We start from the raw sequence: 26,322 nt of genomic DNA, 5'->3' as shown, positions 1-26,322 counted from the left end.
CACCAGCCGACTGCCGGCTGCTCTGCCCATATTGTCGCTCCTTTCTGTCCTTCATGCAAGCTCAGAAGGTTCTTGCCTCAGAAACTTTCTGGTGGTAGTTCTAACTGGAATGTTCTTTTCTGAAACTTTCAGCTGACTCATTACCTTCTGTCATTCAGCCCAAATTAAGACAGAGCTGCTACTATCATATCTAAAACTGCTACTATAAATCACTCAGAATCACATCACTTTACATTTTTTCTTAGCATTTATTATAACTTAAAATTAGTTTTAAAAATTATTGATCTCTCTCCATGAGAGCAGAGTTTCAGTCTGTCTTGTTCACTGCTGTATCCCTAGCAACCAAAAAATGTTCTGACCTACAGTGGGCACTCAAATATTTTTTGCATGAATTAATAAAGGAAAGCAGGAGGAAAAGTCAGAAAGCTGGAAAGAAAATCAGAAGAGAGTAGAAGCTAACAGAAGAGTCTTAGGAAGGAGGAAGTCAAAAAGAATGATGACTAAGAAACCACTGAATTTGGCAAGTCCATCTTTGGTGTCCTTTAAGGGGCAGCTTCGGAAAAGTAGAAGAGGCAGAAGGCAGATTACAATGGGGAAATGAGCAAATGGGAAGTGCGGTGGAAAGGGCAAAGGGAAGGAAGGAGCTAGGACACTATTTTGAGGGTGAGAAAAGACAAAAGAAAGGAGAAGATCTGCTCATGCTTCAAGCTAAAGGCAAGGACCCAGTGGAAAAGGGGATACTGATAAAAAAGGAAAGATGCTAGGACAAGGTCATGAACGTTCTAGGAAGAAATGCAATCCTGAAGCCATGTTACTCATCTTTTCTCTAAAATTATCCCACAATGTCTGTCATGTTCAGAAACACCTACTCTCTGAAAATAATTTATTATTTATATAATTCTTACATAGGCTCAGTCTACAAAATAATTATTAAAATTCTGCACATCTTTAACTCTTAGAAGGTACACACTGAGGTGTTTGGGGTAGAGAGGTGTGCAGTGTCCTCACAGATGGTTCAGAGAACAGAACTTTTAGGGAGACAGAAAGGTAGAGAGGACAGAAAGAGTATGTGTGACACGATAAAGCAAATAAGGAACGATGACGACAATGGGCAGAATCTAAGTAAAGGTAAGCAGGTGTTCTTTGCACTATTTGTGTAGTTACGTATAGATAAAAGTTAAAAAGAGAGTGACAGAAATATTATTTCCTAAACAATTAACAATGTATTGGTAATTCTTTCCTAACAAACAATATAATTTCCTAAACTAAGCAGGAAAGGCAACTTCCATGAATGGCTGACATGGAACTGTCAAATTTCTTGGTAACTATTACAACAACTTAAGAAGTAAGCAGCAAAAGTATGACAACGCTGTCCAAGGGGGCCAGGCATAAACCTTTGTAACATTTTACCAAAAGAAAATGTTGAAGCTATTGTAGAAGGCTATTTTCATGACAGAATTAATGTTTGTATAAAGTGAGTGGTAATTCTCTATTATGTGGCATCCCTAATAAAAAGAAGTCAATCCTGTCACTAGAAAATTACTGTTTGGTTTTCAATGAGCACACGCAGTACAAACAAAACCTAATAAGGTCATTCCTTGACAACTAGAGTAGAAAAAGTCTGAAGCACAGTTTCTGATTCATCTGTAACAGTATTTACCGTAAATAGATATTGGTCAAGATTTTGCTGTAGTGGAATATCCTAAGAAGGGGGAAAAAACAAGCAGAGAGTGGACTCTACTAGTAAATTTGATTTGATCCATTTTCACTTGTACAAACGGTTTGCTGATGGTAACTTTGCTAGGAAACGGATGCCTACGAGTACTACAGGACTTTTGGAAAAAATAAGAATAATATTCCTTATGTAAGGAGTATTGGGCTTCCCTGGTGGCTCAACTGGCAAAGAATTCACCTGCAATGTGGGAGACCTGGGTTCGATCCCTGGGTTGGCAAGATCCCTTGGAGAAGGGAAAGGCTACCCATTCCAGTATTCTGGCCTGGAGAATGCCATGGACTGTATAGTCCGTGGGGTTGCAAAGAGACAGAAATGACTTTCACTAAAGAATATTAATTAGATCAAATACATACACAGAATTGTCAAAAAACAATAATCACTTTCTCCACTCCATCTCTGTGGGCAAAGCTGTGCTTTCTCTCAAGGCCAAAAGGCAAGAACTCTGCCTCTCTCTGAACTGAAGGAGCCACTAAAACGGGTTCTACTAGACACTCATCTTCCATTCCTAAAACTTCACTCCAAAGCCAAAGAGCTCACCTAGAACCATGTGGAGACTGAAGTTAACAGGGTCCCTCTTCCTAGCAGGGAGGCAGTAGAGCAATTCCATTCTAAAGTTTAACTCAGGAAACCCACGGGTCAAGGTTTAATGTGATAAGACACCAACATAACACGACACACCTGATCACCCAAAGGAGTAGCTAACAGGCCAGGCTCAAGTTCTAACACACTCAGGACTCATTTCTCTTCAAACAGCATGTCCAACTTCTCTCTAGTAGTTTAGGGCTAAAAATATCATAGAGGATCTAAATTCTTACTCTTGTTAAACAAACTGAATCACTACTAATGTATATTCTAGCGGGTGTTCAAGGCAACTATTTGTGTGTAAAACTGAGATTTTTTTTAATGGGCTTTCACTATTTACTTAAATGGAATGACCACCCAAAATCTGAAGTCTTTCCTTTGAGCTGCACCCCTCCGTGTCTCCTAGGGCTTACAGTCTAGTTTTCAAGACACTTCTAAGGTAGCATGCAATGATGTGCTTAAAATATTTAAAACAGCACAGGCAATGCATTTGCTTAATGTTCTGACAAAGGAGATTCTAATTGCTGTGGAGCAGGGTAAAAACTGGTTTTAAAGAGGAAGACGAACTGGACCTGAAGAATGTCAAGATTCTGAGAGGTGACCGGGTGGGTCTTACAGGCAGCCTCCCATTTATGAAGTATTTTCACCTTGACACTCATTTTTTTTGAATCTTACAAGAATCCCAGAGGAAGTCAGACACATCTTCAATTTACAGAGAAGAAAAGTGAGGACGAGGAGTCCTGACTATATAAGAATTGATAACAATAAGCAATGAGATGTCCAGCCGTCCTGACTGGTGTGGGAGAGAATAGGAAAAATAATACAAATCGAGCATAGGGCCTGTGAGGGTCATAGCATTTAAAGGGTTAAGACTAAATACCTGAAAACTAATTAGGGAAGAGTACTCCCAACAGCCCGGTGAGACCGAATAAAGGCGTGAATTATAAAAATACACAGAAATTAAATTGGTAGCGTTTGTTCTAAACTTTAAATTACCAAGAAAACAATAGCAACGAACCTTCTAAGTAGTTTCAGGAAGGAAAACCTCTAAGCAACAAACTTCCCTAGCACTACTGAGAGCCCAAAAGGGTGTAATAATTTACCAACAAACTCTAATATCATCAGAGGTTTTACACAGGCTTCTAATTAAAACTGGAACTGCCAAAAATTCTGCTGGAATCACAAATCCACAAATTTCAGAGCTGCCTAAACAAAGAATTCTTTTGTACATCTATGTCTTTACGAAGATTTCCAAAGATTCTTGACTTTCCATTCAGAACAGTTTCATTTGGTCAACTGAAGTCCGTCTTATTTCCATATTTAAGCCCTGACTCTGCAAAGAGCAAGGACTCAAAGAACAGCTGCAGAATAAATGAGGCCATTATCACAGGCAACTTTAATGCCAGTCTGTTCCAAAACAGAGTTCTCAGAATTTCGAAATCAAGTCTGGAAGAAGACTGTTTCACCGCCCGTTCACCAGCCTTCCCTGCCGGGGCCTTAAGGTCGGTCCTTAGGATCCTGTTTTCCCAAGGCAACGCCACAGTGCCATTTCCCGCAGATGACAACCGCTCAGTCCCAGCCATGTTAGCCTCCCCGGAGCGAGACCCAAGGGGCTGCGGGCACTGGGGCAGGCTCAAAGGGCCCTGGGCGGCGTGAGGGGCAGCATCTCCAGAGAAGGGGCTGCTCCCCGGGTCCTACTCACCGCGACTGGGAGGCCGTGCTCAGGGCCGTCGGCAGCATCGAGGCGCGGGGCCGCCGCTGGCGCCGGGGCCGGAGCTGGGGCCGGGGCGGGCGGCTGCCGGTGCTTGCCGGCGCGCTTGGCCTTGGCCTGGATGCAGCGCTGGTGAAGGGCGAAGGTGTGCTGGCGCTCGAGCTCCAGGCGTTCGGGCGATACGGCCTCATAGCGGGCCTCACAGGTGCTGTGGTGGCGCCGGCACAGCTCGATGCGCCGGCGGAGGCGCTCCATGACCGCGCTGTGCCGCGGCAGCGCGAACTCCGCCATGGGGCAGGTGGGCAGCACCATGGGCCGCGGGCTGCACGGGCCAGGCCCGAGGCGGGCCTCTCGGGCCGGCTGGCACTGCACGCCCCGCTCTCCGCCGGCTGCCCGGCTGCCTCACGGCCACGCCATGGTCCCGCGAGCTGCGGAACGGGCTCGCGCGCGGCGGGGGTCTTCCTCAGGCCCCGCTCGGCCCAACCCGGGCAGGCGCTTGCTGCCCACCTCAGGCCTCGGCCTGTCCCCGCCGGCCCGGCCCCATTGTTTTCCGCGCCGCCGCCGCCGCCATCTTAAAATTGTTTTCGGGGCTCTCGGAAGAGGGCGGGGCTCCGGCAGCCGACCCTGCCGTCACAGCTGATGAACAGACACTGCGGCCAATTAGAGAAGGAAGAGCGGGCCGCCCGAGGGGCGGGGCCGCGCACACTAGAGGCCCGCTGGGCTGTTCCCTTGCGGAGTTTAAAAGGAACTCTCAAAGTCAGGCGGAGGGAAGCAGCTGGGCGGGCTTCGGTCCTCAACTCTCAGCTGAGTGTGACCAACAGAAGCTGGCTCTAGACGCCGCCTCACGCGAACAGGCCTTTCCGGGTCCGCCGCGGAAAGAGGGGCAGTAGGCGCGGCGTAACCCGCCAGACCCAATGCTGGTCTGGCACCATAGCGAGTCACCATTTTCATACCGCTTCTTAAATTCGGGTTTGATAAGCTCAACAGTAGCCACGCTTTTTCAGTGTCATCGGTTTTTCTTCGACCTCACTTCTCACATTCAGCCTCACAGTTGCTAAGAATCGTACTCGAGCTGAAGGTTTCTTCATGCGCTGTTCTGAATCGAGAGTATCTGCCCTTATATCAAAGTATTTCAAAAATTACAACTACTAAAAGAAAAAAAGCCGACATGAAAAGGATATGAAGTCTCCTGGGGGAGGGGGTGGGCACAGTAGAACTGCAAAGGATGATGCCTTAGTAAACAAACAAAAAAAAAACACGGGGAGCCTGGCCTGCAAGTTTTACGTTTAAAAGATGGTCTGTTAGGTAAAACTGAATCAGACGACAAAATCCAACTAAAAACAATTACACTCTAGTATTATACCTAGTAGGCAAAGGAAGTGGGAGACGGGGTAAAAACAGGAGCAATCAAACATGACAGTCTGTTGGGTCAAGAGAAACTAGGGTGCCAATACCTGTTGGCACCCTAACTGCTAAAGACAAACAGGAGGTGCCAAAAGGCTACAAAATGAGACACCATCGACAGCTCAAACATTTGGTACAGTAACTTCTTACTAGGCCAATGAAAATGTTTTAAAAGCAGCAGAAAAAATCAAGTCTTTATTCAAATAGTACTTGTTTTTATACAAATGCTGTAAAAAATACAAGTGACCCACCAAAGCAAAAGTGCTTAGGGCTCATGAACACCGTAACAGTCCTGCTTTTACCATTCTTCAAACATAAATTTTACACCAGACTTAAAGTTCCTTTCTAATGGGAAAGATAATTGTAACTAGGAGCACTACATTTTGTGTACTCTCCAGAAAGCAATTCAAAAGCCTAATACTACATAAAGTTTTGACCTAATGTTCTAAAATATCCCTAAATAGGAATATAAAAGATGGAGTCTGATTCCAAAAGTCATTTATTTTTGAATAAAAATTTTGAAGTTAAATGGTTTCCATAATCTACAAGAATATTATCTACAAATCACCACTCTTCTTCTGAGGTGCTAGTCATCCTATACAACTGAAATTACTGAACCCCAATCCAACAGGAAAAAGATGCAAAGCCTACTTTGAATTATATTCACCTTCATGTGGTAAGATGAAGTAATAACTATTTTACTGTTCATAACAGTTTGTGTATTAGCAAACTTTCCTGTAGTAGCCAATTAATGGAAGATTAACCCACTCCTGAAACAGTAAAACAAATTGAAGGTTATTTGTGAAATTCAGTCAAAAGCAGATGCTTAACACAGGACTTTAATGGAACACCATTTAGTAAACCCAACAATCTGAGAAAAGTGGAGTGTGTTATGGTTAAGAGAAATTGAGGAACACATCTGATGCAGTGGGCATTTTATATCAATGGGGCAGATAACCAGCATATAAAATAAGTGCCTTTTAAAGAGATGAATACTGCTGCTGTTCGTTCATTAATGTCAGACTTCTAATTAGGAGGCTGTATCTTCAACAAAGTGGAATACAGAACCAAGAAAAGACTTTTTATTTAGCTTTGTTTTTTCGTGGGTTCCCCCCAGACCAAGGACTAGGGGGGAGGGTAGACAAACATTGCTGAATTACCCTGGATATGATAAATTATCTTGCAAATGAAGAGTCTACTGATTTATACTCATTATTCCACAACTCAGCTGGAAGAAACCGTAAGGGAAGCATGACATACAATGTCAATTCAGGGTGAAGGCGGCAGACTTCTAGAATGCAACGATCCCACACGCTTACTTCAAGGAGAAACCTGCAGACATATTTTCAGGTCTTGCTAAGTAACTGTTTATTTGCACTCAATACATTTGGGAAAGTCTGCTACATAGCTAAGGTCACTGTGACCACAGAATGACAGATGAAAAAGGATAAAGCACTGAACAGCAAGAAAATGCATCCCACCCTCATAAGAATTTAAGTGAACAAGTAAAAAATTGAAGATAAACAGATACAGCCTTCATCTTTTATGAATATACTTCCTCCCCAATATCTCCCCAATATAAACACTCTGGAGTGTTTATATATTCAGTGCAAGAAACAGTATCATCGGTACATTTGCAACACCTCTGAAGAAACAATAAAGCTAAACAATAAAAAAAATCTAGTTCTGAATACATTTCAGTGTGGTGTAATAATATTATTACACTATAGTGATGGGGGAGAGGCTCTGATAGCACCCATCTGCATTCCACATGAAAAAACAGACCTAAGCTCATTTATTAAAAATTCTACAAGCCACATTAAAAAAAAAATTGAACAGGACTGCTTTATCATGTAATTTAAGACAACTGTTACATGAACTGCAAATAAAGATTTAAAAGGTTAGCAGCTACAAAAATCAGAAAACTCATGCTAAAAGTCACTCCCCCCATAAATACTTTTAGCCTGTGTTCAATTACAGTCAATTCTGAATTGGCTCAACTCTGGATTAGACTTCTGAAGTCTTTAAACGGAGTAAAAGAAATGGTAAAGATGAAGGATAGCACTCTATCCTGTACTTTGACCTGGAAAGGTGTGGGTCTGCTTAACAAAGGAAGAAGAAACATACACATAACCACAATAAAGCTTAACACTATGCAGAGCTTATAATCATCTTTAGCAAGGGACTGCAAGCTGCGCTGTGAAGACAAAATGCATAGCAGAGGAGAAAGCTCTCGGGAATTTGGGGAACTTGAGAAGGTAAGACAGTGTCAACAACGTGGAAGATGTGATGAAAACATCTGCACCTACTCTGGAGCTCACACACAGTGGTAGCTCCTTGAGAAGCCACCTGCGTGAGAAGGCTGGAGCCCAGACGCTCCTGGCGTGTGAAGGATGGCATGATGCCTGAGTGCCATATATGCCACCTCTTCCACTGACTGCAAAGCTGTGTGGGAACTGAGCTGTTGCAAGGGCAAGAGAACACACATACTTTGTAGTCTAACCAACCAGTGAAATGCTTTTTCTTTTTGTATGTCTATTTTTAATATAACTTAAACAATCTTTACTTAAATTTGGGCTTCCATCCAATCACTCTCACTTTCCTTAGGAGGCATTGAATAATGGAAGCAAGCAAAACAAGATTATAACCACAAATGACTACATTTTAAACATGATTATCAATTAGGGGACAAAGACACTTAAATGTTTCATAATACCAAACTTAAAATCAGTTACAATTCACCAACTTCAAATTCATTCCCCTAACATTTTTAAAGGTTGGTTTTATTTCTGCACGGACAGATTAATATATTAAATTAAGCCAAGATTTTTAAAGACTGGCAAAGTTCTATCACTCTATTTTAAAAAAACAAACATGTTTAAAAACAAAAAAAATTACAAGTTAGTTGCTTCATGTTACATTTCACAACAATTATGTTAAGCTTTTCTCTCTACAGAAACAGGGTCCTTTATGTCACAACTCCAATTATTTACTGCTAGATGTTTAAAATTACACGGGCGAGTGTTCAGCTGGGACCTGCTGATGGTGGTGCATCGGAAAGTTTTTTGAGTTTCAACCCAAGGTGTGCCAGGTCCTTTCCTAGGACCCACACTTGCAGGGGGAGGGGAGGGAGAGAAAAATCACAGGTCAAGTTCTTAAGATTGTTTCACTCTCTTCTCGGCTTTCTGTTTCTTGGTGATCTGTTCAAAATTTCATCCTCCTGTTGGTTGAAAAAACAAGAAATTCACTATAATTAGCATTTTTTTTAAAGTAAAAATTCACCAAGTTTTCAGGATCAACCAGCTGAGTATAATTCATTTGAGGAAAAACAAACAAATGATTAGAAAAAAATGCACCAAAAACAATGATTGGGTCAGTGGTGGTAGAACTGTGCATGTGTTATTATTCAGTCTTTGTTTTCCATAAATGTGCACTTTTCTAAACCTAACCCATCAATATTTTCTTTAAAAAGGACCAAACACCAGGCTATCATGTGTTATCCTGCTTAATCCTGAATAATCCACTGGTCTATGGACATATTAGTCCCACTTTGAGGCTGAGAAAGCACAGATTCATAAGGACTAAAGGCTATCCAAGCCCAAGCAGAGTTCATATAATATTCAAGACTACAAGCCCAGGGACTTCCCTGGCAGTCCAGTGGTTAAGACTCCATGCTGCCAGTGCAGGGAGCACAGGTTGGAACCCTAGCTGAGGAAATAAGATCCCACATGCTGCATGGCACAGCCTAAAAGAAATAAGACTACAAATCCAGTGCTTTCTACGCTACGCCCACTTATTGTGTGAAGAATTTGGGGGAATATGAAAATAGACTGGCCCCTACCTGAAAGAATTCTGCATTCTAGTTGAGACAGAATATATTCATTGAAAATATAAACAGCATTGACCTTTATCAATAGAAGGGCAGAGTTGTGGTAGCTGGAAATGAAAACTGGGTAGTTTCCAGAAAGGATCAGAATGAAAGAGAAGTGCTGAGAAAAGGGACCGTGGTGAGAATGACATGGACTATTTTCCTTCCCTCATACCTCATATCCAATCCACCTGACTGGATCAGATCCAGTCTGTCCAATCCGATCAGAAATCCAGATCAGAAACTCATGTCCTTCTCTATCACCCTGCTCAGAGCCACCATATCTTGCCTGGATTAGTACAGTAATCTAACTAGGCTCCTTGATTCTCCCTGGTCTGCAGAAAACATCCAAGCCAGAGTAATCAGATCCCATCGGTCCTTTGCCCCGTAGACTATGATGCCTGCCTATTTCACTAGCAGGAAAAGCCAAGTCCCATACAACAGCCTCAGAGGCCTCCCCCAACCTGGAGCCCTCCCCATGTTCTTCTTCTCCATCCTCGTAATCTACTGGCCATGCTGGCCTTCTAGACTACCATTTCAGGTCCTTTTAGTGGTGGTTTGCTCTTCCAAGAATTCTCTTCCCATGGACATCTCCACGGCAAAGCCTCTTACCTCTTTCAAGTTTTTGCTATGGTGAGGCCTATCATCTTTAAAATTATGTACAACTCACTCTGCCCCCAGTACTTCCAAAACCTTTTTCTGTCTTCTTTTTATTTTTCATAGCTCATTGCTTTTTATCTTACTGTTCATTTACTTCCTTAAAATGCCCATTGCTTACTGTTTCCTTCCACTAGAATTAAGCTCCTCAAAGGTAGAGTATTTTTGTCTTGTTCACTAACAATTACTCCAGACATATTTACTGAATGAATGAACAAATGAATTCATCAGCAAGAGGGACAAAAATTTTAGAATGCAGTGATCTGTCCAAGGAACAGTTTTAAGGGCACAGTGAGGAGAGATAGTTGATGAAACAGAACTGTAAACAACTGAAGCTACCATTACTAGAAAGCACTTTACTAGTCTTCCTTGCCTTCTCCTTATTACAGAAAACCATTTTCAGCACAGAAAGTATTTTTGAGATTCAGATATAATTTAAAATTAAAAAATTGAATTTTTTAATGCTAAGAATCCCACTTTTACAAAATTGGCTATAACAGAATCTTTACTGTCGTAGCCACTGAAAACTATCTTATGAAAACACTCTCCGTACGTGCGCCTTCCCCTGAGCTGCCACTTTCCATTACCTCTGCTTTAGGCTTCCTGTCGTCCTCCTCTTGACTGACAGTGTCACCATCTTCTTCAACATCACTTTTCTGCTTCTCTTCTAAGAAGTCAAAGTAAAACAACTGAGCAAAATCTTACACTTATTTTTTGGTAACTAGAAAATTAGCATTAGAACACGCTTCTAGAGTCTAAAACAATCCTGACAGTAATGTGCGTATAAGAGTTTGAAGCAACATCTTAGGGTGCTGGCTCAGAGCAGATATTTTGGGGTCTACTTCTTACCAAGTTTCTCTTCACCGTCCTCCTCTTCATCTCCCTTTTCCTTCTCCTCTTCCTTTTCTTCTTCATCTTCCTTCACATCTGGCTGAGGAGCATCAGTCTTTTTGTATTCCACAGGGCTGGCCTGTTTCTGAAATATTCCCCCAAAGCACAACAGGTTTGTTCATATTTTATGTATTATATTACCATGTAATTATTGAATGCCTATGAGCAAAGTTCTGTACAAGTGGTATGCTGGAGCAGGTACAAAGAAATGTGTAAGAAGGAATTCCTGCCTGAGAGCTTCCTCTCCAGTGAGCATGTGTGGTTCAAGTAGAAGGAACAGTAGAAGCAAAGGGGTCAGGCAGGAATGTGTAAGTCTAGCTAGTCAAAGGTGACTGAGCTAACAAATAGGCAGAATAGTGGCAGAGGATAAAGCTGGAAAAGAAGATTGGGGATCAGGTTACAAAACGTCTTGAATGCAGTATGAAGCACAAGTCTTCTTAAGCAGAAGTAGAGGGCCTAAACAAAATTTTCTTCTTCTTTTTTTAATTCCATATAACAAAGACTAAACAAGAAAAACTACAATAAAGGCTGTATTACTCCTGTATGTGGTGTTCGGGGGAAAGGGGGAATATTGAAAAGAGAAATGGATAATGAGAAATCAAAGATTGAATTATGAAGTATATGAACAGAAACAGGTATGCCAGCAGGAAAATCTAGTTTGTGCCCAGATGGGTCAGTTTCATATCTAAGTTTTTTTTTCCCCCTTCTTTTCTTTCAGAAAGCTGCTGCCAAATACGAAGGAGAGCAATACACTAGACTAGCAACTGAGGGGCTAACAATCCTACTTCCATCTGGGCACAATAAATGGCCACTGAAAATAACAGGGTTTCAGAAGTCAGCACCAAATGTGGCCCAGTCATTACTGAGCTGCTACAAAGAAAAACCTCTGCCAATATATCCTGGTTATTTTTAACATGGTAAGAGTGAATCAAAATAAAACAAAACAAAGCAATGGCAACTCATACCTTTCCAGAACAGCAGAAGAGGATGACAAGAAACACGGGCAGAGCCACAGTCAAAATGTAGACCACCCAGAGCCACGGGCGCTCCTCAGCTGCCTCAATCATCTGCCCCACTACACCTGGCTGGAAAACAAGACAGCACTCATTTCAGGGTCGGCTTCTGACACTAAATATAGGCAGTACTGTCCCACTGTTAAATTCCTGCATGGCACTGCTCAGACACCATTTTCTCAGGATTCAAGCCTAGATGTCCACACAGTGTAAAAAGGAAATAAAAGTCTCAGTTTTCCTGCTGTCTTTATCAACAAGGGTATTTCTCTTTCCTAGGTGTGAAAGCTGGCTTCCCAATTACCTGCAAAGTTTCTTAACCTCAGGGATCAGTGAATGAAGAATTTCTTTTTCTTAGTGTGTCTCCAATTTTCAATTTGGCCTTATGAGCAATTATTTGAAAACTCCACTTATTTAATAAACCAAGATTCAATATTTAAGAGTGCATTAAAATAGATCCTAAATGGAAAACTTTGTTAAATCTTTTTTTACACTGTTTAAATTGGAGAACAGTTGATTTACGATGTGCTAGTTTCTGCTGTACAGCAAAGTGAGTTAGTTATACATATATCTCCTCTTCTAGATTCTATTCCCATATAGGTCATTAAAGAGTGTTGAATAGAGTTCCCTGTGCAGTACAATAGGTTCTTATTAGTTATCTATTTTATATATAGTAGTATATATGTCAATCCCTGTTAACTGTATTTTAACACAATTTTAAAAGAAATACCATGCAAAAAAAAAAAAAATACCATGCATATAACACAAATATAGACTCTAAAATCTTTGTATTAACCTAATGAAATCATGTCCAAAACCCCAGTATTTTGTCTTCAGTCAACACAGGTCACACTTTCTATGACAACATTCCCAAATAGGGAAAAGACAAATCTTAGAAGATCGCTCTTCACAACATTAGCAATTAGTTACCTATAAAAGAGATAAATGCACAAGAAACAAGGAAGCACAAACCTCAGAAGCCCCATCTGCAGCTTTCTTCAGACCCCATCCATCATTGGCCCAATCGTCAACTACTCTTCGATCACCACAAACAATAAAGTTGTCAAAAAAAATGTCCGAAGTCATAGACCACAGTTCTAAACCAATAGCACTAAAAGGAGTCATTTTGAAAGGCTCTAGATCTTCAAAGAAATCTGGATTTGGTATTTTCCGTGGTTTCCAGATTCCCTAGAGAAAGTATTTAAAAAAATCATTTCAGTAATGATCAACACAAATTTATAGTGAACCTAAATAAGATGAATTCTGCATTATCTGTGAAGTAAGTGCTGACAGTGTGAAACTTAACAGGAGGAAAACAATAAATGCTACTAATGCCTCTAAGAGGGCTGAACTCCAACTACCTCCAATTTCTACTTTCAGTTTCACCGATGACCTTGATTCAGACCTACACCTTGCTCTACCTGGCACATTCCAAGAGCTTTCACTCTTATCAACTAACTGCTGGTAGGCGTGGGAGCATAAATCAGAACACACTTCTTCAACCAGATATTTCACCTCAGACAACTACCTAGAGAAACAGTTACCACATATACTCAGACAAGTACAAGGAAAATTACTGTAGCAAGGATTCTAAAAGCAAATATGGAAATTCACCTAAATGGCCGTCAACAAAACAGCTAAGGGGCAACTTTTCTTATTGCCTGCACAACTTAAAATACACTTAAAACAGAAAAGTATACACAGTCTATATGTAGAGATACAACTTACATTTCGAAGTAAGCTGTAAAGTAGAAATTAATGATTTTAAATAATCTGACTGGGATAGAAACAGAAGTGAGACCAGGGTCGGAACTGTTACAGAGCCACGGTAAACCTGAAGCTTTAAGGTATCACCACTGGTATGATCATCTCATTTGAGCTTCAGCATTCATAGCTGAAGATACCGAGGTCAAACAACGGGCTAACTCATGGTCAGGACCAACTTTCACCACAGTCCCCTATCCACGCTACCAGAGACTGCCAGTGTGGACATTTACGCTGGAGCACCCCGCCACATGGCAGCAGGGCGTCCAAACCACACGTCTTCCCTTTTGTTTAAGTTATAATGCAATTATGAAAGCTCGTCTTTCCACTTTTTAGGTTCATCTTTTCAATACAAAACATAAGTTCTCTCGTAATTCTGAAGTTTACTTTGTTTTTAATTCAGTTGTTTGCATATAGAGGATCAATCTGTGGCAGCCTCACTACATACTCGAGAACTATCTGAACACTAAGAGCTCAATGAAGCAGCTCAACCATCAGGAGGTACCAACCTGGTAGTTAGGGTTGTCAATCATGGGGGGCTTCCATCTGCCCTTATAATTAGGGTTGTCAATCATGGGTCGCTGCCAGACACCGCACCCAGGGGCCGACTCACACTTAGGGTTGGCAATCTGAGGAGCCTCCCATTCTCCGTCCATATCTTCATCCCTGTGGAGACAGAAACAAACTACAGGTGGATTCTGTGAAGCAGGACTATGAAAAGCTACCCTAGGGCTTCCCTAAAATCCTGTAGGAATATTCAGCGGCATACTACAAAGCATCATTTTGTTTCTGCATTTCCAGTAACAAAGGATTTTCTGTGATAGATACATTAAAAAGAGAGATGAAAATGTAATCAATTTAGTTTGTTGAGCTCTACACTTAAGTTTGAGCAGTTGAATACTGGAGTGGGTTGCCATTTCCTTCTCCAGGAAATCTTCCTGACCCAGGGACTGAACCCGGGTCTCCCGCGTTGCAGGCAGGTGCTTCATTGTCTGAGCCACCAGAGAAGCCCTGGCTGCATTCAGCACTGACTTTCACTTCAGTAAAAAAGCAGGCGATGCTAAAGTGAGCCAGCGCCTACTACAGGCAGGCGCTTTACCGTCTGAGCCCCCGGGGAAGCCCTGGCTGCATTCAGCACTGACTTTCCCTTCAGTAAGAAGCAGGCAATGTTAAAGTTAACCAGTGCTCATACCAGTCCTCCGGCCTCTCTGCGTCTGGGTCAGGCACATACTCAGGCTCATCATCTAACCAGCCTTCGGGCTTCGTAGCTTCTTCATCTGGAATCTTAGCAGGGGCATCTTCATCCCTTAGCACAAAAGAAAAAGACAATTAATGACAACACTGGCCACAGAACTACAATGATGACAGTGTGGTCCCACTCTGTGAAATAGCTCCTCCTAAAAATAGCTAAAATCATATTCAAGGGCCTAGTATGCAGAACTGGAGAAGGCAGTGGCACCCCACTCCACTACTCTTGCCTGGAAAATCCCAGGGACGGAGGAGCCTGGTAGGCTGCAGTCCATGGGGTTGCTAAGAGTCAGACACGACTGAGCAACTTCACTTTGACTTTTCACTTTCATGCATTGGAGAAGGAAATGGCAACCCACTCCAGTGTTCTTGCCTAGAGAATCCCAGGGATGGGGGAGCCTGGTGGGCTGCCGTCTATGGGGTCACACAGAGTCGGACACGACTGAAGCAACTTAGCAGCAGCAGCAGCAGAGGATTTGAATAAACATTTCTTCAGATATACAAATGCCCAAAAAGCACATGAAAATATGTTCTACATCACTAGTCATCATTTTGAAATGCAAATCAAAACCACAGTAAGATACCACTTCATAACCAGGAGGATGACCATAATGAAAAAGGACTGATAGTTTAAGTATTGGCAAGGATATGGAAAAAAATGAAACCCTCATACACTGCTTCTAAGAAAGCAAAATGGTGCAGCTACCTTGGAAAACAGTTTGGCAGTCCCTCACAAAGTTAAACATAGTTACCATGTGACCTAACAATTCCACTCCTAGGAATACACCCAAAGGAAATGAAAATGTATATTCACCCCAAAACCATTCATCTGAATGTTCATAGCAGCGTTATTCACAACCATAGCCCAAAAAGGGAAACAACTTAAATGTCAATTAAACAAGGAACGGGTAAATAAAATGTGGTATCACCCACAGGATGGAATATTATTCAGTCACAAAAAGAAAGTATCAATTCAAGGTTCCACATGGATGAGTCTTAAAATTATTATGCTAAGCCAAAGAAGCTAGACACCAAAGACCACATATCTTATTAATCCTATATCCAGAATAGTCAAATCCGTAAGAAAGTAGATTAGTGGTTGCCAAAGGCTGGTGGAAGAGAGAAACGGAGGAAGTAACTGCTTCGTGGGTATAGGCTTCTTTTTGGGTGATAAAAATGTTTTGGAATTAGTGGTAATCGCCGCACAACACTGTGAATATACTAAACCAGTAAACTGTACATTTTAAAAGGGTGGATTTCAGCGTGTCAATTATGACTTTACAGTCACCCTTCTAAGTTTATCAAGAAGTACCTAATTTCAAAGCTTCATGCAGTTACTGTAAGACAGTGCCACTTTAGCTGGTAAGCAAGGACATCTATTCTTGGTCAGGGTTATGCTTGTTTTAGAACTATGCTAGTTTAAAATTGTGTTAGGACTAAAACTTGTCTATCATTCAGCTGACCTTTTAAGCTGAACATTTACTTCTCCTCCCCCACAACAAAACAGCTAGTTAAGGAATACAATACTGAACAAGGGGAGCCCAAATCTAATGTTCACCAAACATACAAATAAACTCACCCTTTACACCAGTGCAGCACCTAAGTATCAACTAGAATTTCACTATGAAACCTAAGAGGATGGTTTTATAAATGGAAGGTCAGTTTTATCATTTCTCTTTGTTCACTTTCTAACATTTCCACAAGTCACCATACCAAGAGTTCAAACAGGGTCATATACAAGAGGACAACCCACCTGTTTTCATTTCTTACCACTCTTCAATTTGCATCCTACATAAAAGACCGCTCAATTTCCCTCATGTGTGTTAAGCTTGCTCCTGTTCCTCTACTTCTGCACATGATATTCTCCTTCAACCAGAAATACCATTTCCCATCTTTACCAGTTAGTTATCTCTTGCCCGCTTTCAATTCTCAATTTAGGAATACTGAAGTTTGGTATAGTTGGTGCTCTGGTCACCATGGAAACACATATTAGATCATTCACCATAAGCGTGCCAACTTCAGTTGCCTGTCTCACAACTACGGTGAGAGCTGTGCAGGCAGCTATGTGCCTGTGGCTTTGTATTCCAGTGCCCAACAGAGAGCAGAGATCTCCTGAGTACAGTTTAATAGGAGAAAGGTTATTTTTCAAATTAAAATTTTAGGACTCCAGCTTTAAATTGAATTGCAGAAGCATGGGAAAGGCCAGGTCAAAAGATGTGAAGTTTTGCCACAAACCAACTGCGTTGCCACAGGCAATCCCTATCATTAGTTTCAGCATCTAGTAGCCTGTAAAATGGTGTGAGGCAGTCCAGATGACCTCGGCAGCCCTGCTGATCACCATATGGTCACTTCTATTTTCAGCTATAGTAGTCTGCATTTTTCCTAACATTTAGACTGCATCACAGATTATACAAATTATCACATTTCAACCATCATTAGATTGCTTAAGCCACATGAAATATATGAAATGCTCCATTGCATTCAAAAACAGACTCACCAGTCATCTGGTTTGACAGCATCAGGATCTGGTATTTTTGGTCTTTCATCCCAATCTTCAGGCTTCCGGTCTTCTGGGTCCTCAATTTCACGTGAAGGATTTACAGGAGGAGTCATGTCATGTAACAGATTCCCACTGTTAACAACAGATTGGTCCACTAATATTTCAAAACTATTATCTGGATTCAGGACTGAAAAAAATTAAATGCGATTTTAAAAAGTTAATTAGCCACTCATTCCCAAGTTTTCTTTACCACAAAGGATCATATTTCTAACAGAAGGCAGAAGCATGGAGTAATGACTTTGGGTATTAAGAGTCGGAACATGGTCATGGAGGCTCAGGCAAGTTTGTAGTCTTTTCCTTATCTGTAAATCATAAACATTAGTTCTTCAGGCTTTTAGAAATTAAACAACAGGTAAAATTTTAAAACAACAAAATATTCCATGAACATGGAATATGAACAGAAAAACATCAAAAACCCAAAGGTATGCAAAGTAACTGCGATACTGGTTTGTCACAAATGGGTACACACAGGTCAACAGGCAAATAAGTTTTCTTATTATAACCGTCCCCCAGTAGAAAAGGCCCATTTCCTCATCTTCTGAGTTGGTATTACCACTATCTATGTTGCCAACAGTTCCAATCACACAAACCTTTTATTTATTAAACCACAAATCTACTCAGGTTGTACTTTTGGACTCCAGTGAAGAATGCAAATATAACTTTAAATCTATAAAAGTATCTTAAGTGGAATTATGCTAAAGCCTGGATCCTACAACTAAATGTCTAATAGGCAAGTGGCTAGATCACAGCACATCCAGAATACTGTGGAAGATAACACAGTACTATCCTGCTATCCTAAACGATAATGAAGGTGATCAACGTTATCAATGAAATATTCTCATAGAAAATTCTCACACTTTTGTGAAGAGAAGAAATAAAACATACTTGCTGCTGCTAAGTCGCTTCAGTCGTGTCCGAATCTGTGCAACCCCAGCGACGGCAGCCCACCAAGCTCCCCCATCCCTGGGATTCTCCAGGCAAGAACACTGGAGTGGGTTGCCATTTCCTTCTCCAATGCATGAAAGTGAAAAGTGAAAGTGAAGTAGCTCAGTCGTGTCTGACTTAGCGACCCGGTGGACGGTAGCCTACCAGGCTCCTCTATCCATGGGATTTTCCAGGCAAGAGTACTGGAGTGGGGTGCCATTGCCTTCTCTGTTAATATAAAATTATATGTGTTTACACATATATACATATTTATTCACATATGGCCAAATACATATCACAATGTTGATATTTCAGATACTTTAAATGTCTTCTTTTTTCCTTTCAAATTTCTATGCTGAATATGTATACTTTTGTTATAAAGAAAAAAAGTTATTGCATTCTTTAGGAAAAGAGGCATGACTATATGTGATCTCAAAGCAGCAGAAAAAGCCTTATGAATATAAAAACCCCACTCCAATGTCTGAATTACTATTCTCAACTGTCTAGGTGTTGGAACATCCAAACAAGTTCAACTAGAAGACACTGAGAAAAACTGTACACGCATTTCTATTGTATGTCCTGTTACTTAATGTTCTATCAACAAGAAAATAAACAAAGGCAGGAGATGAGTGGAAACCAAGCAAAGAATCTCTTTACAGGACATACAAGCTTTTCTTAAAACCTGTTTCTCAATTCAACCTAAGGAAGAAACATTTCTTTTAGTGCTGAGAAATTAAGTTCTTCTCACCACTAAGATTTTAAGTCAATAGAGATTGTTATTTGCAGGTTTATAACTTTAGAAGGATGATAAATGGGTAGTGCCAAAAAACCCCCAAATTAATTAACAGTTTTTCTTACTTAATGTATAAAGATGTGTTTTCTTATCAGTAAAATAGGTCTTCAGATCTGCATCTGGCCTCTTAGCATGCTTTTCTTCATATACACCCGTTTTGGGGTTTTTGTGGCGGAAAATGAAGTGCAATTTATAGTCCTCTCCACATTTATCTGGACCAAACATAATCGTATAGGGGGTCTTGTCGTGGAACTGATCCTTCAGAAACAAAAATGAATTAAATAACTCAAAGTGTTGAAAAGCAACTTTTCAAAAAGTATGATATATCCTCTTACAAAATCCCAAATAGTGTCCTATTTATTCATTTATGAGATTTGTACAGATACCAGTGAAAAGTAATAACCAGAAATTACCAGAAATTTTACTGAGACTGTATGAAAGTGATTAAAAACGTAAAATAATGCATTTATCTAGAGAGTTATACTTCTTTTATAAAGTTTGCTAAATCTAAAAATTACATAGGACAGAAACTAAGAAACAGCTTCGAAATTTACATTTCAAATAAAAAGCAAAGAAATGTCAAAGTCGATATTTTCAACTTCCAAGATATTTCAACAGCAGGAAAGAAGACCTTTATTTTCACAGGTCTTAGAAAATTTTCTTTCGTTTTCTCTGAAATTCTTAAAAGGTAATTGGGTGGCCACATAAACAGAAAGTACTTACCAGATTGAGCTCTGGGGTTTTGGAAAGTAGTTTCACATAGGCACCACCACATTCTATCCCATTTTGGAAATTAACCTCATACCTAATTTTAGGGGAAAAAAAAAAGCAGAAACCATATGGCATTAATTTATTTCCCCTTTCCCTCATTTTGATCACGTTTTATACAGTTCAGTTGCTCAGGCGTGTCCGACTCTTTGCGACCCCATGAATTGCAGCACGCCAGGCCTCCCTGTCCATCACCAACTCCCAGAATTCACTTCGACTCATGTCCATTGAATCAGTGATGCCATCCAACCATCTCATCCTCTGTTGTCCCCTTCTCCTCCTACCCCCAATCCCTCCCAGCATCAGAGTCTTTTCCAATGAGTCAATTCTTCCCATGAGGTGACCAAAGTACTGGAGTTTCAGCTTTAGCATCATTCCTTCCAAAGAAATCCCAGGGCTGATCTCCTTCAGAATGGACTGGTTGGATCTCCTTGCAGTCCAAGGGACTCTCAAGAGTCTTCTCCAACATCACAGTTCAAAAGCATCAATTCTTCGACACTCAGCCTTCTTCACAGCCCAACTCTCACATCCATACATGACCACAGGAAAAACCATAGCCTTGACTAGACGGACCTTTATTGGCAAAGTAATGTCTCTGCTTTTGAATATGCTATCTAGGTTGGTCATAACTTTCCTTCCAAGGAGTAAGTGTCTTTTAATTTCATGGCTGCAGTCACCATCTGCAGTGATTTTGGACCCCAAAAAATAAAGCCTGACACTGTTTCCCCATCTATTTCCCATGAAGCGATGGGACCGGATGCCATGATTTTCATTTTCTGAATGTTGAGCTTTAAGCCAACTTTTTCACTTTCCTCTTTCACTTTCATCAAGAGGCTTTTTAGTTCCTCTTCACTTTCTGCCATAAGGGTGGTGTCATCTGCATATCTGAGGTTATTGATATTTCTCCCAGCAATCTTGATTCCAGCTTGTGCTTCTTCCAGTCCAGCGTTTCTCATGATGTACTCTGCATATAAGTTAAATAAGCAGGGTGACAATATACAGCCTTGACGTACTCCTTTTCCTATTTGGAACCAGTCTGTTGTTTCATGTCCAGTTCTAACTGTTTCTTCCTGACCTGCACACAGATTTCTCAAGAGGCAGGTCAGGTGGTCTTCTATTGTTATATCCACCCAATCCTCCAAAATTAAATAAGTTAAAAAAAAAAAACGAAAAAACCCGCAAAATCCAGAAGTTCATTTCGTATCAGGAGGAAAAATGGCTGCTTTATTTCAAAATAATTTATTGGGCATGAAAAAAAAATGTTACAAGATGCTGAAACACATCCTAAAACTTCTACTGCAACATGTAATTATTCTCATTATTTTTTACATAGAGTAACAGTTTTAAACATGTTATCATTCTTCCAAGAAAGCTTCTATCAAGCAAGTGTTTTACTCACTGAACAATGAGAGGCTTGGTATCGAAGATGAAGGGCTTGTTCAGTTTAGTAGAGATAGCATGGTGTTTGGCCCGAGACATCAACACAAGTCCTTTATCGCCTGGAAGTTTCGATTCCTTCATTTCATCTACCTCCCACTTTCCTGCAAGACAACAAAAAAAAGTTCCATTTCACTCCCTAACTACACCTCTGAAGATCTTTAAATGGTAATAAATAAAACTCCGAGTTGTATAAATTCATCACACGGACAAATGTTTAACATGTTTCATTTACCTCTAAGAGCCGGCCTATTAATATAAAACACACATAACTGATAAATATTAGGATATAGTTTTTAAAAACCCATAGCACATGCACTGTACCAATGCCTAGAAAAGACCTTCCATGTCCAAAATACAGTACCATGGGTAATAAATTATCTTTCCACTTTATAGTATAAAAATTAAAATTAAACAGGTCTAACCCTATAAAATATAATGGGACACGCAAAAATAGCAAACTTCCAAGGAATAACCTTAAAATGTATACATACATACTCCTTTTAAACTAGTCTTGAGATACTATGGAAACATACCGTATCTCAATCTGCTATTGTATCTAAATCAAATGCAACTCTCACCATCATATTTGGCAATTTCGTCATCAGTGTCATCTTTCTTGGCTCTGGATAAAATCCACCTGTAATGAAGACATTCCCCCAAATTAAGATTCAAATTATAGTTGGCCTATAAAAAGAAACAATGTAAATAATAATAAAAACAGGGACAATTCAGCTCTTCTTAGCCCACCTAATCACTCTATTTTCAACTTTTATTAAATATGTCTTTCAAGTAGTGATAATATACTCAAATCAAAAATCTGTAACAAAAAGTACCAAATACATGAAATAATTTCACTTTTTAAGACTCAAGAGAAAAAAAAAGTTTTTCTCAAAGAACAAAAGACAAGGTGAAGGGAAAAGAAATGGAAGCAAGAACCACATGTTCTAAAAGATTTTTCCTAAATGGGACTAAAAATATAAAATGCTATCTAAAAAGGAATCTACTACTCTATCTTATTTACATGATGTTTGCCTCTAAGATTTTTTCCCCCCTATGAAACACTTACCCTGATAGAGTTCCTCTGTCAAAGGAATCAGCAAAATACACTTCCCCGGTTGGAACTGGAGCTTTGTAGGTGACCTGTGTTAAATATAAAAATGAATTAAGAATTAAAATATTCTCAGTAGGATCTATTCTTTTGGTTTGCTTTCAAACTTGCATAACTGGCCCTCAAATTCAACCCATATAATTTATCTTTGGGACAACATAACAAAGGTTGACAGAGAGAGCAATAAGTATTTTAGCAAATTTTGCTTTCCCTGTGGTAAGGATCCAAAATGTACCTTCATCTTTTGATTATCTCAAGAGGCAAAATGAACAGATTCAAAGATCACGTCAAACCTTTGGCGATGGCGGACTGCTGGCATCTGGCTTCGATTTTGAGTCTTCTACCTCTTCAATGACGTCATCAAGGTCATCCTCAATGTCAATCACATCATCATCATGTCCATCATGAGCTTGAACAAGAGCAGTTCCAAGGACCAGTAACATACACAGCAACCACTTTCCTTCCATGATCTAAGTATTTGAAAAAAAAAGTAGTTAAATATATCACCTCCTTTCAAAAATTTTGAACCCCTCTTATTTAAAATTAAGGCTTTCAAATCAGAGCTGAAAGGAACTTTACTGTATTTCATTTTATAGATAAAGAAAGTGAACTCAGAATAACAGGTTTTCCTAAAATCAGTTAGTTAAAAGATCCAATTTCAAGAAAATATTCAAAATATAACTCAAACATAAACAATTGTCCCCATATAGAATATCATGTTGGCTACACAGACCTAGGGTGTTCAAATACAATTTCAAAATAACTTCTTGCATTTGTAAAGAGCTTTACAATAGACAAAGCCCCTTTTACAGAATAGTTTAAATGAGTTAAAACATTACAATGAAATAACAGAGGAGTTAACTTGCCTCACATTAAAGACTCAATTTAGATTAGATGCTGCTGTTTTTGTCCAAAGATCAACAAGCATAGGTATGGTTTTTAATCAGTATTTTAAGGGACTTCCAGGGAACCCTGTGCAAAGCAGGGCACTTGAGTTTGATCCATGGCTGGGGAACTAAGATCCTACATGCCACAGAGTAACTAAGCCCACAGGCCACAATTAGAGACTCCATGCTCAACAAGATTCTGCATTAAAAAAAAAAAAAAGATCCTGCATGATGCAATGAAGATCCCACCTGTCAGCAACTAAGACCCAATAAGCCAAATAAATAAATAATAAATCAGTTTTAAGATTCAAGAAAAAAATATATTAAACCACAGACCAACTATTTTTATCTCTTTTTTCTAAGCCTTCAAGTGTTTTATATATTATATTAGACTGTCATGGATGGTAGTCAATCCTCTCTCCAAAACCACAGATCTAAAGATATAAAAACTGAGCTACATGGATGCACAAAATGATTTGGTAGCAGGTAGTACAGAATTCTAATTCTGCAAGACAAAAGATTTCTGGAGATGGATGGAGGTGAAAGCTGTACAACAATGTGAACGTACTCAATGCCACTGAACTTGATGGTTAAGATGGTAAATCTTACAAGTATTTTCACTACAATAAAAAAGAGTTTATAAAAATAAAGAAAATAGCTTAATTTTTGTGGTCACTTGTAAATCAACTTATTCTAATGCTGAATTTAACGCCTAATTCCTTATAAATGCTATAATCCTTTAAAGTGAGTATATAGAACTAGATTTTCATGTATCATCTGGTGGTATTTCTTTTATTTATAAATCGTGGATACTGTTTTCACAAAATGAAAGAAAGTAAAGCTCACTGGACTCCTAGGCAGCACAGAAAATAAAGAAATAAAAGATTAAAAAAAAAAAAAAAGTCACTCATAACCCTTCCTAAGACTGGTTTAGGAGTTTCCTAGGAGTTAGGAAAAACTCTCAATGTTAACATTCTGCTATGGCTTCTTCTATACCAAGAAATGCCAGTAATTTGAATTTTTCACTGGTAAGGCTTCTACTCTCTACCACCAAAATATACAATGGCATAGCAATATTGCTTTGATTTACAACTACACTGGATTCTCTGCAACTGAACAGGCTGATTCAACACTTTTATCTAAATCAACTGTATACAACCTAACAAGTCCTCACAGAAATAATGCTATAAATGGTAGTTGGGTTCCCAGGGATAAACTATAAATCAAATTAGTCCACCAAACAGTTAAATCAAAAAGGCAAAATATGATAAGCCTAGTAGCAATTAAATGAATCACAAAACCAAAGAATTAATAAGGACTATGTACTGATGTTAAAACACTGCTGCTCAAGGAAAAGCTAATCAGGGAGATGAACTAACTACTCATCTTTCAAAAATGGGATTCAGGTAGGGTTTAGTGAGGGAGAAAACAACTGCAGAACAGGAAGATTGATTTTTTTCTCTGTAATTGTTAATTTGTTGATGCACTATTGCTATGTTATGGGCTTCCAGGTGGCTCAGTGGTAAAGAACTGGTCTGCCAATGAAGGAGATGCCCGTTTCGGGAAGATCCACTGGGGAAGGAAATGGTAACCCACTCCAGTATTCTCACCTGGGAAATCCTATGGAGGAACCTGGCAGGCTACAGTCCATGGGGTTGTAAAAGATTTGCACACAGTGAGCAACTGAGCATACACACATACAACATATACTGCTGTTACAGGCTTAACTGTGCCTCCCACCTCACATCTGTATGTTGAAACTCGAACTCCCAACATAACTAGATAGGACCTTTAAGGAAGTAATTAAGGTTAAAAGCGGTCATAAAGTTGGGGCCCTAACCGATAGGCCTGGTGTCTATAATGAGAGGAAGAGAACCAGGAATCCATGTGCACAGACGTTAAGTCCAACGAGGACATGACGGTGGCCCTCCGCAAGCTGAGGAGAAAGGCCACACCAGAAGCCAACTCTGCCAACGCCTTGATCATGGACTTCCAGACTGTAAGAAAAAACTTTTCTGTTGCTTAAGCCACCCGGCCTGTGGTACTGTTATGGCAGTCCAAGCAGCCTAATACAACTCTCCTTAGGTTAAGCATAGTCACAAGGCAGCTCTTCTCTAACTTGAGCATGCATCAGGGGGGCTTTTTAAAACACACTGCTGATTCAGTGTGCGCGCTGGGCCCTTACCTTTCTATCAGGTTCCAGGGGATGCAAAGGTTGCTACCTTGAGAACCACTGATTAGGGTTTATGAACAATCAACTTGTGCTTTGTTTTCCAGTTTATAAAAGCAGTTCATTATTTTGTAAACCTCCCTTGAGGTATTACTAAGATGTAGTGAAATGAAAACAACCCAATCATTTACTCAATATCACAACCAATAAGTGAGAGTCAAAGAATTCAAATGTCCTATTTCTATGACACTAGACAAAATGTAGCTCATCCCGAACATGTGTGATAGAGAGGATAGAAAGACTAGTCAGGAAGGGTCCTGAAGGGAGTGGTCTGGAATGGAGGATTCAGGCAGGGTTTAGAAGAGTGTGACTGCGGAACAGGTTGCTGGACCAAGGAACCCAGGAAAGATGGCATCTGTGTGGGGGAGGCAGAATAAAAGTAAAAGTTGTCCGGTAGCATAAGGCTACCATCCCAGTCAGGAACAACAGGAAATGCACTTCTCTCCACCACCATTTCCCCTACACCCTGAGTTTCAGGACCTGGTTTTTCAGGTTTGAGAAGTCTCAGGCACATATCTGTTAACTTTCACATCATCTAGAGGGTTGTTAAAGCCGTGGAGGAACCACCACTGCCAAACCATGACAAATCAATTCTCACAGCTGTGTGTTTATGAGCCTAAGCCACTGCTAGTTTTACATACGCTACTTCAATACTTGCCAAAGTAATTTGCCAATACTCCCAAGAAAATGCTACAGTAAACAGGTCTAGTTTCAAGAGCCACTATTAAGCCAGCCCAAACAT

The 26,322-nt window shown here is 40.1% G+C and overlaps 2 protein-coding genes across 3 annotated transcripts in view; both read right to left on the bottom strand.

The window, feature by feature from the left end:
* MAML1 (mastermind like transcriptional coactivator 1) overlaps window positions 1-4,611 on the bottom strand; it is a 61,980-nt gene extending 57,369 nt beyond the window's left edge. The window contains exon 1 of the mRNA XM_027548446.1: window positions 4,020-4,611. Coding sequence (XP_027404247.1) covers window positions 4,020-4,340 — 321 coding nt within the window. The 5' untranslated portion in view covers window positions 4,341-4,611. The remainder of the gene's footprint in view (window positions 1-4,019) is intronic.
* Window positions 4,612-6,492: 1,881 nt separating this feature from the next.
* CANX (calnexin) overlaps window positions 6,493-26,322 on the bottom strand; it is a 32,518-nt gene continuing 12,688 nt past the window's right edge. For both annotated transcript variants that reach the window (XM_027548447.1, XM_027548448.1), the window contains 14 exons: window positions 22,757-22,933; window positions 22,422-22,495; window positions 21,934-21,992; window positions 21,315-21,456; window positions 19,871-19,952; window positions 19,213-19,405; window positions 17,368-17,557; window positions 14,815-14,928; window positions 14,132-14,288; window positions 12,831-13,046; window positions 11,814-11,933; window positions 10,807-10,933; window positions 10,545-10,624; window positions 6,493-8,652 (listed from right to left, as the gene is read on the bottom strand). In XM_027548447.1, the coding sequence (XP_027404248.1) occupies window positions 8,599-8,652; window positions 10,545-10,624; window positions 10,807-10,933; window positions 11,814-11,933; window positions 12,831-13,046; window positions 14,132-14,288; window positions 14,815-14,928; window positions 17,368-17,557; window positions 19,213-19,405; window positions 19,871-19,952; window positions 21,315-21,456; window positions 21,934-21,992; window positions 22,422-22,495; window positions 22,757-22,930 (1,782 nt within the window). In that variant the 5' untranslated portion in view covers window positions 22,931-22,933 and the 3' untranslated portion in view covers window positions 6,493-8,598. The remainder of the gene's footprint in view (window positions 8,653-10,544; window positions 10,625-10,806; window positions 10,934-11,813; window positions 11,934-12,830; window positions 13,047-14,131; window positions 14,289-14,814; window positions 14,929-17,367; window positions 17,558-19,212; window positions 19,406-19,870; window positions 19,953-21,314; window positions 21,457-21,933; window positions 21,993-22,421; window positions 22,496-22,756; window positions 22,934-26,322) is intronic.

Source organism: Bos indicus x Bos taurus, chromosome 7, assembly GCF_003369695.1.
Source record: "Bos indicus x Bos taurus breed Angus x Brahman F1 hybrid chromosome 7, Bos_hybrid_MaternalHap_v2.0, whole genome shotgun sequence".
NCBI classification, from domain to species: domain Eukaryota; kingdom Metazoa; phylum Chordata; class Mammalia; order Artiodactyla; family Bovidae; genus Bos; species Bos indicus x Bos taurus.
Note: the sequence above shows the minus strand (reverse complement) of the source record. Positions and strands in the feature narration are given on the sequence as shown.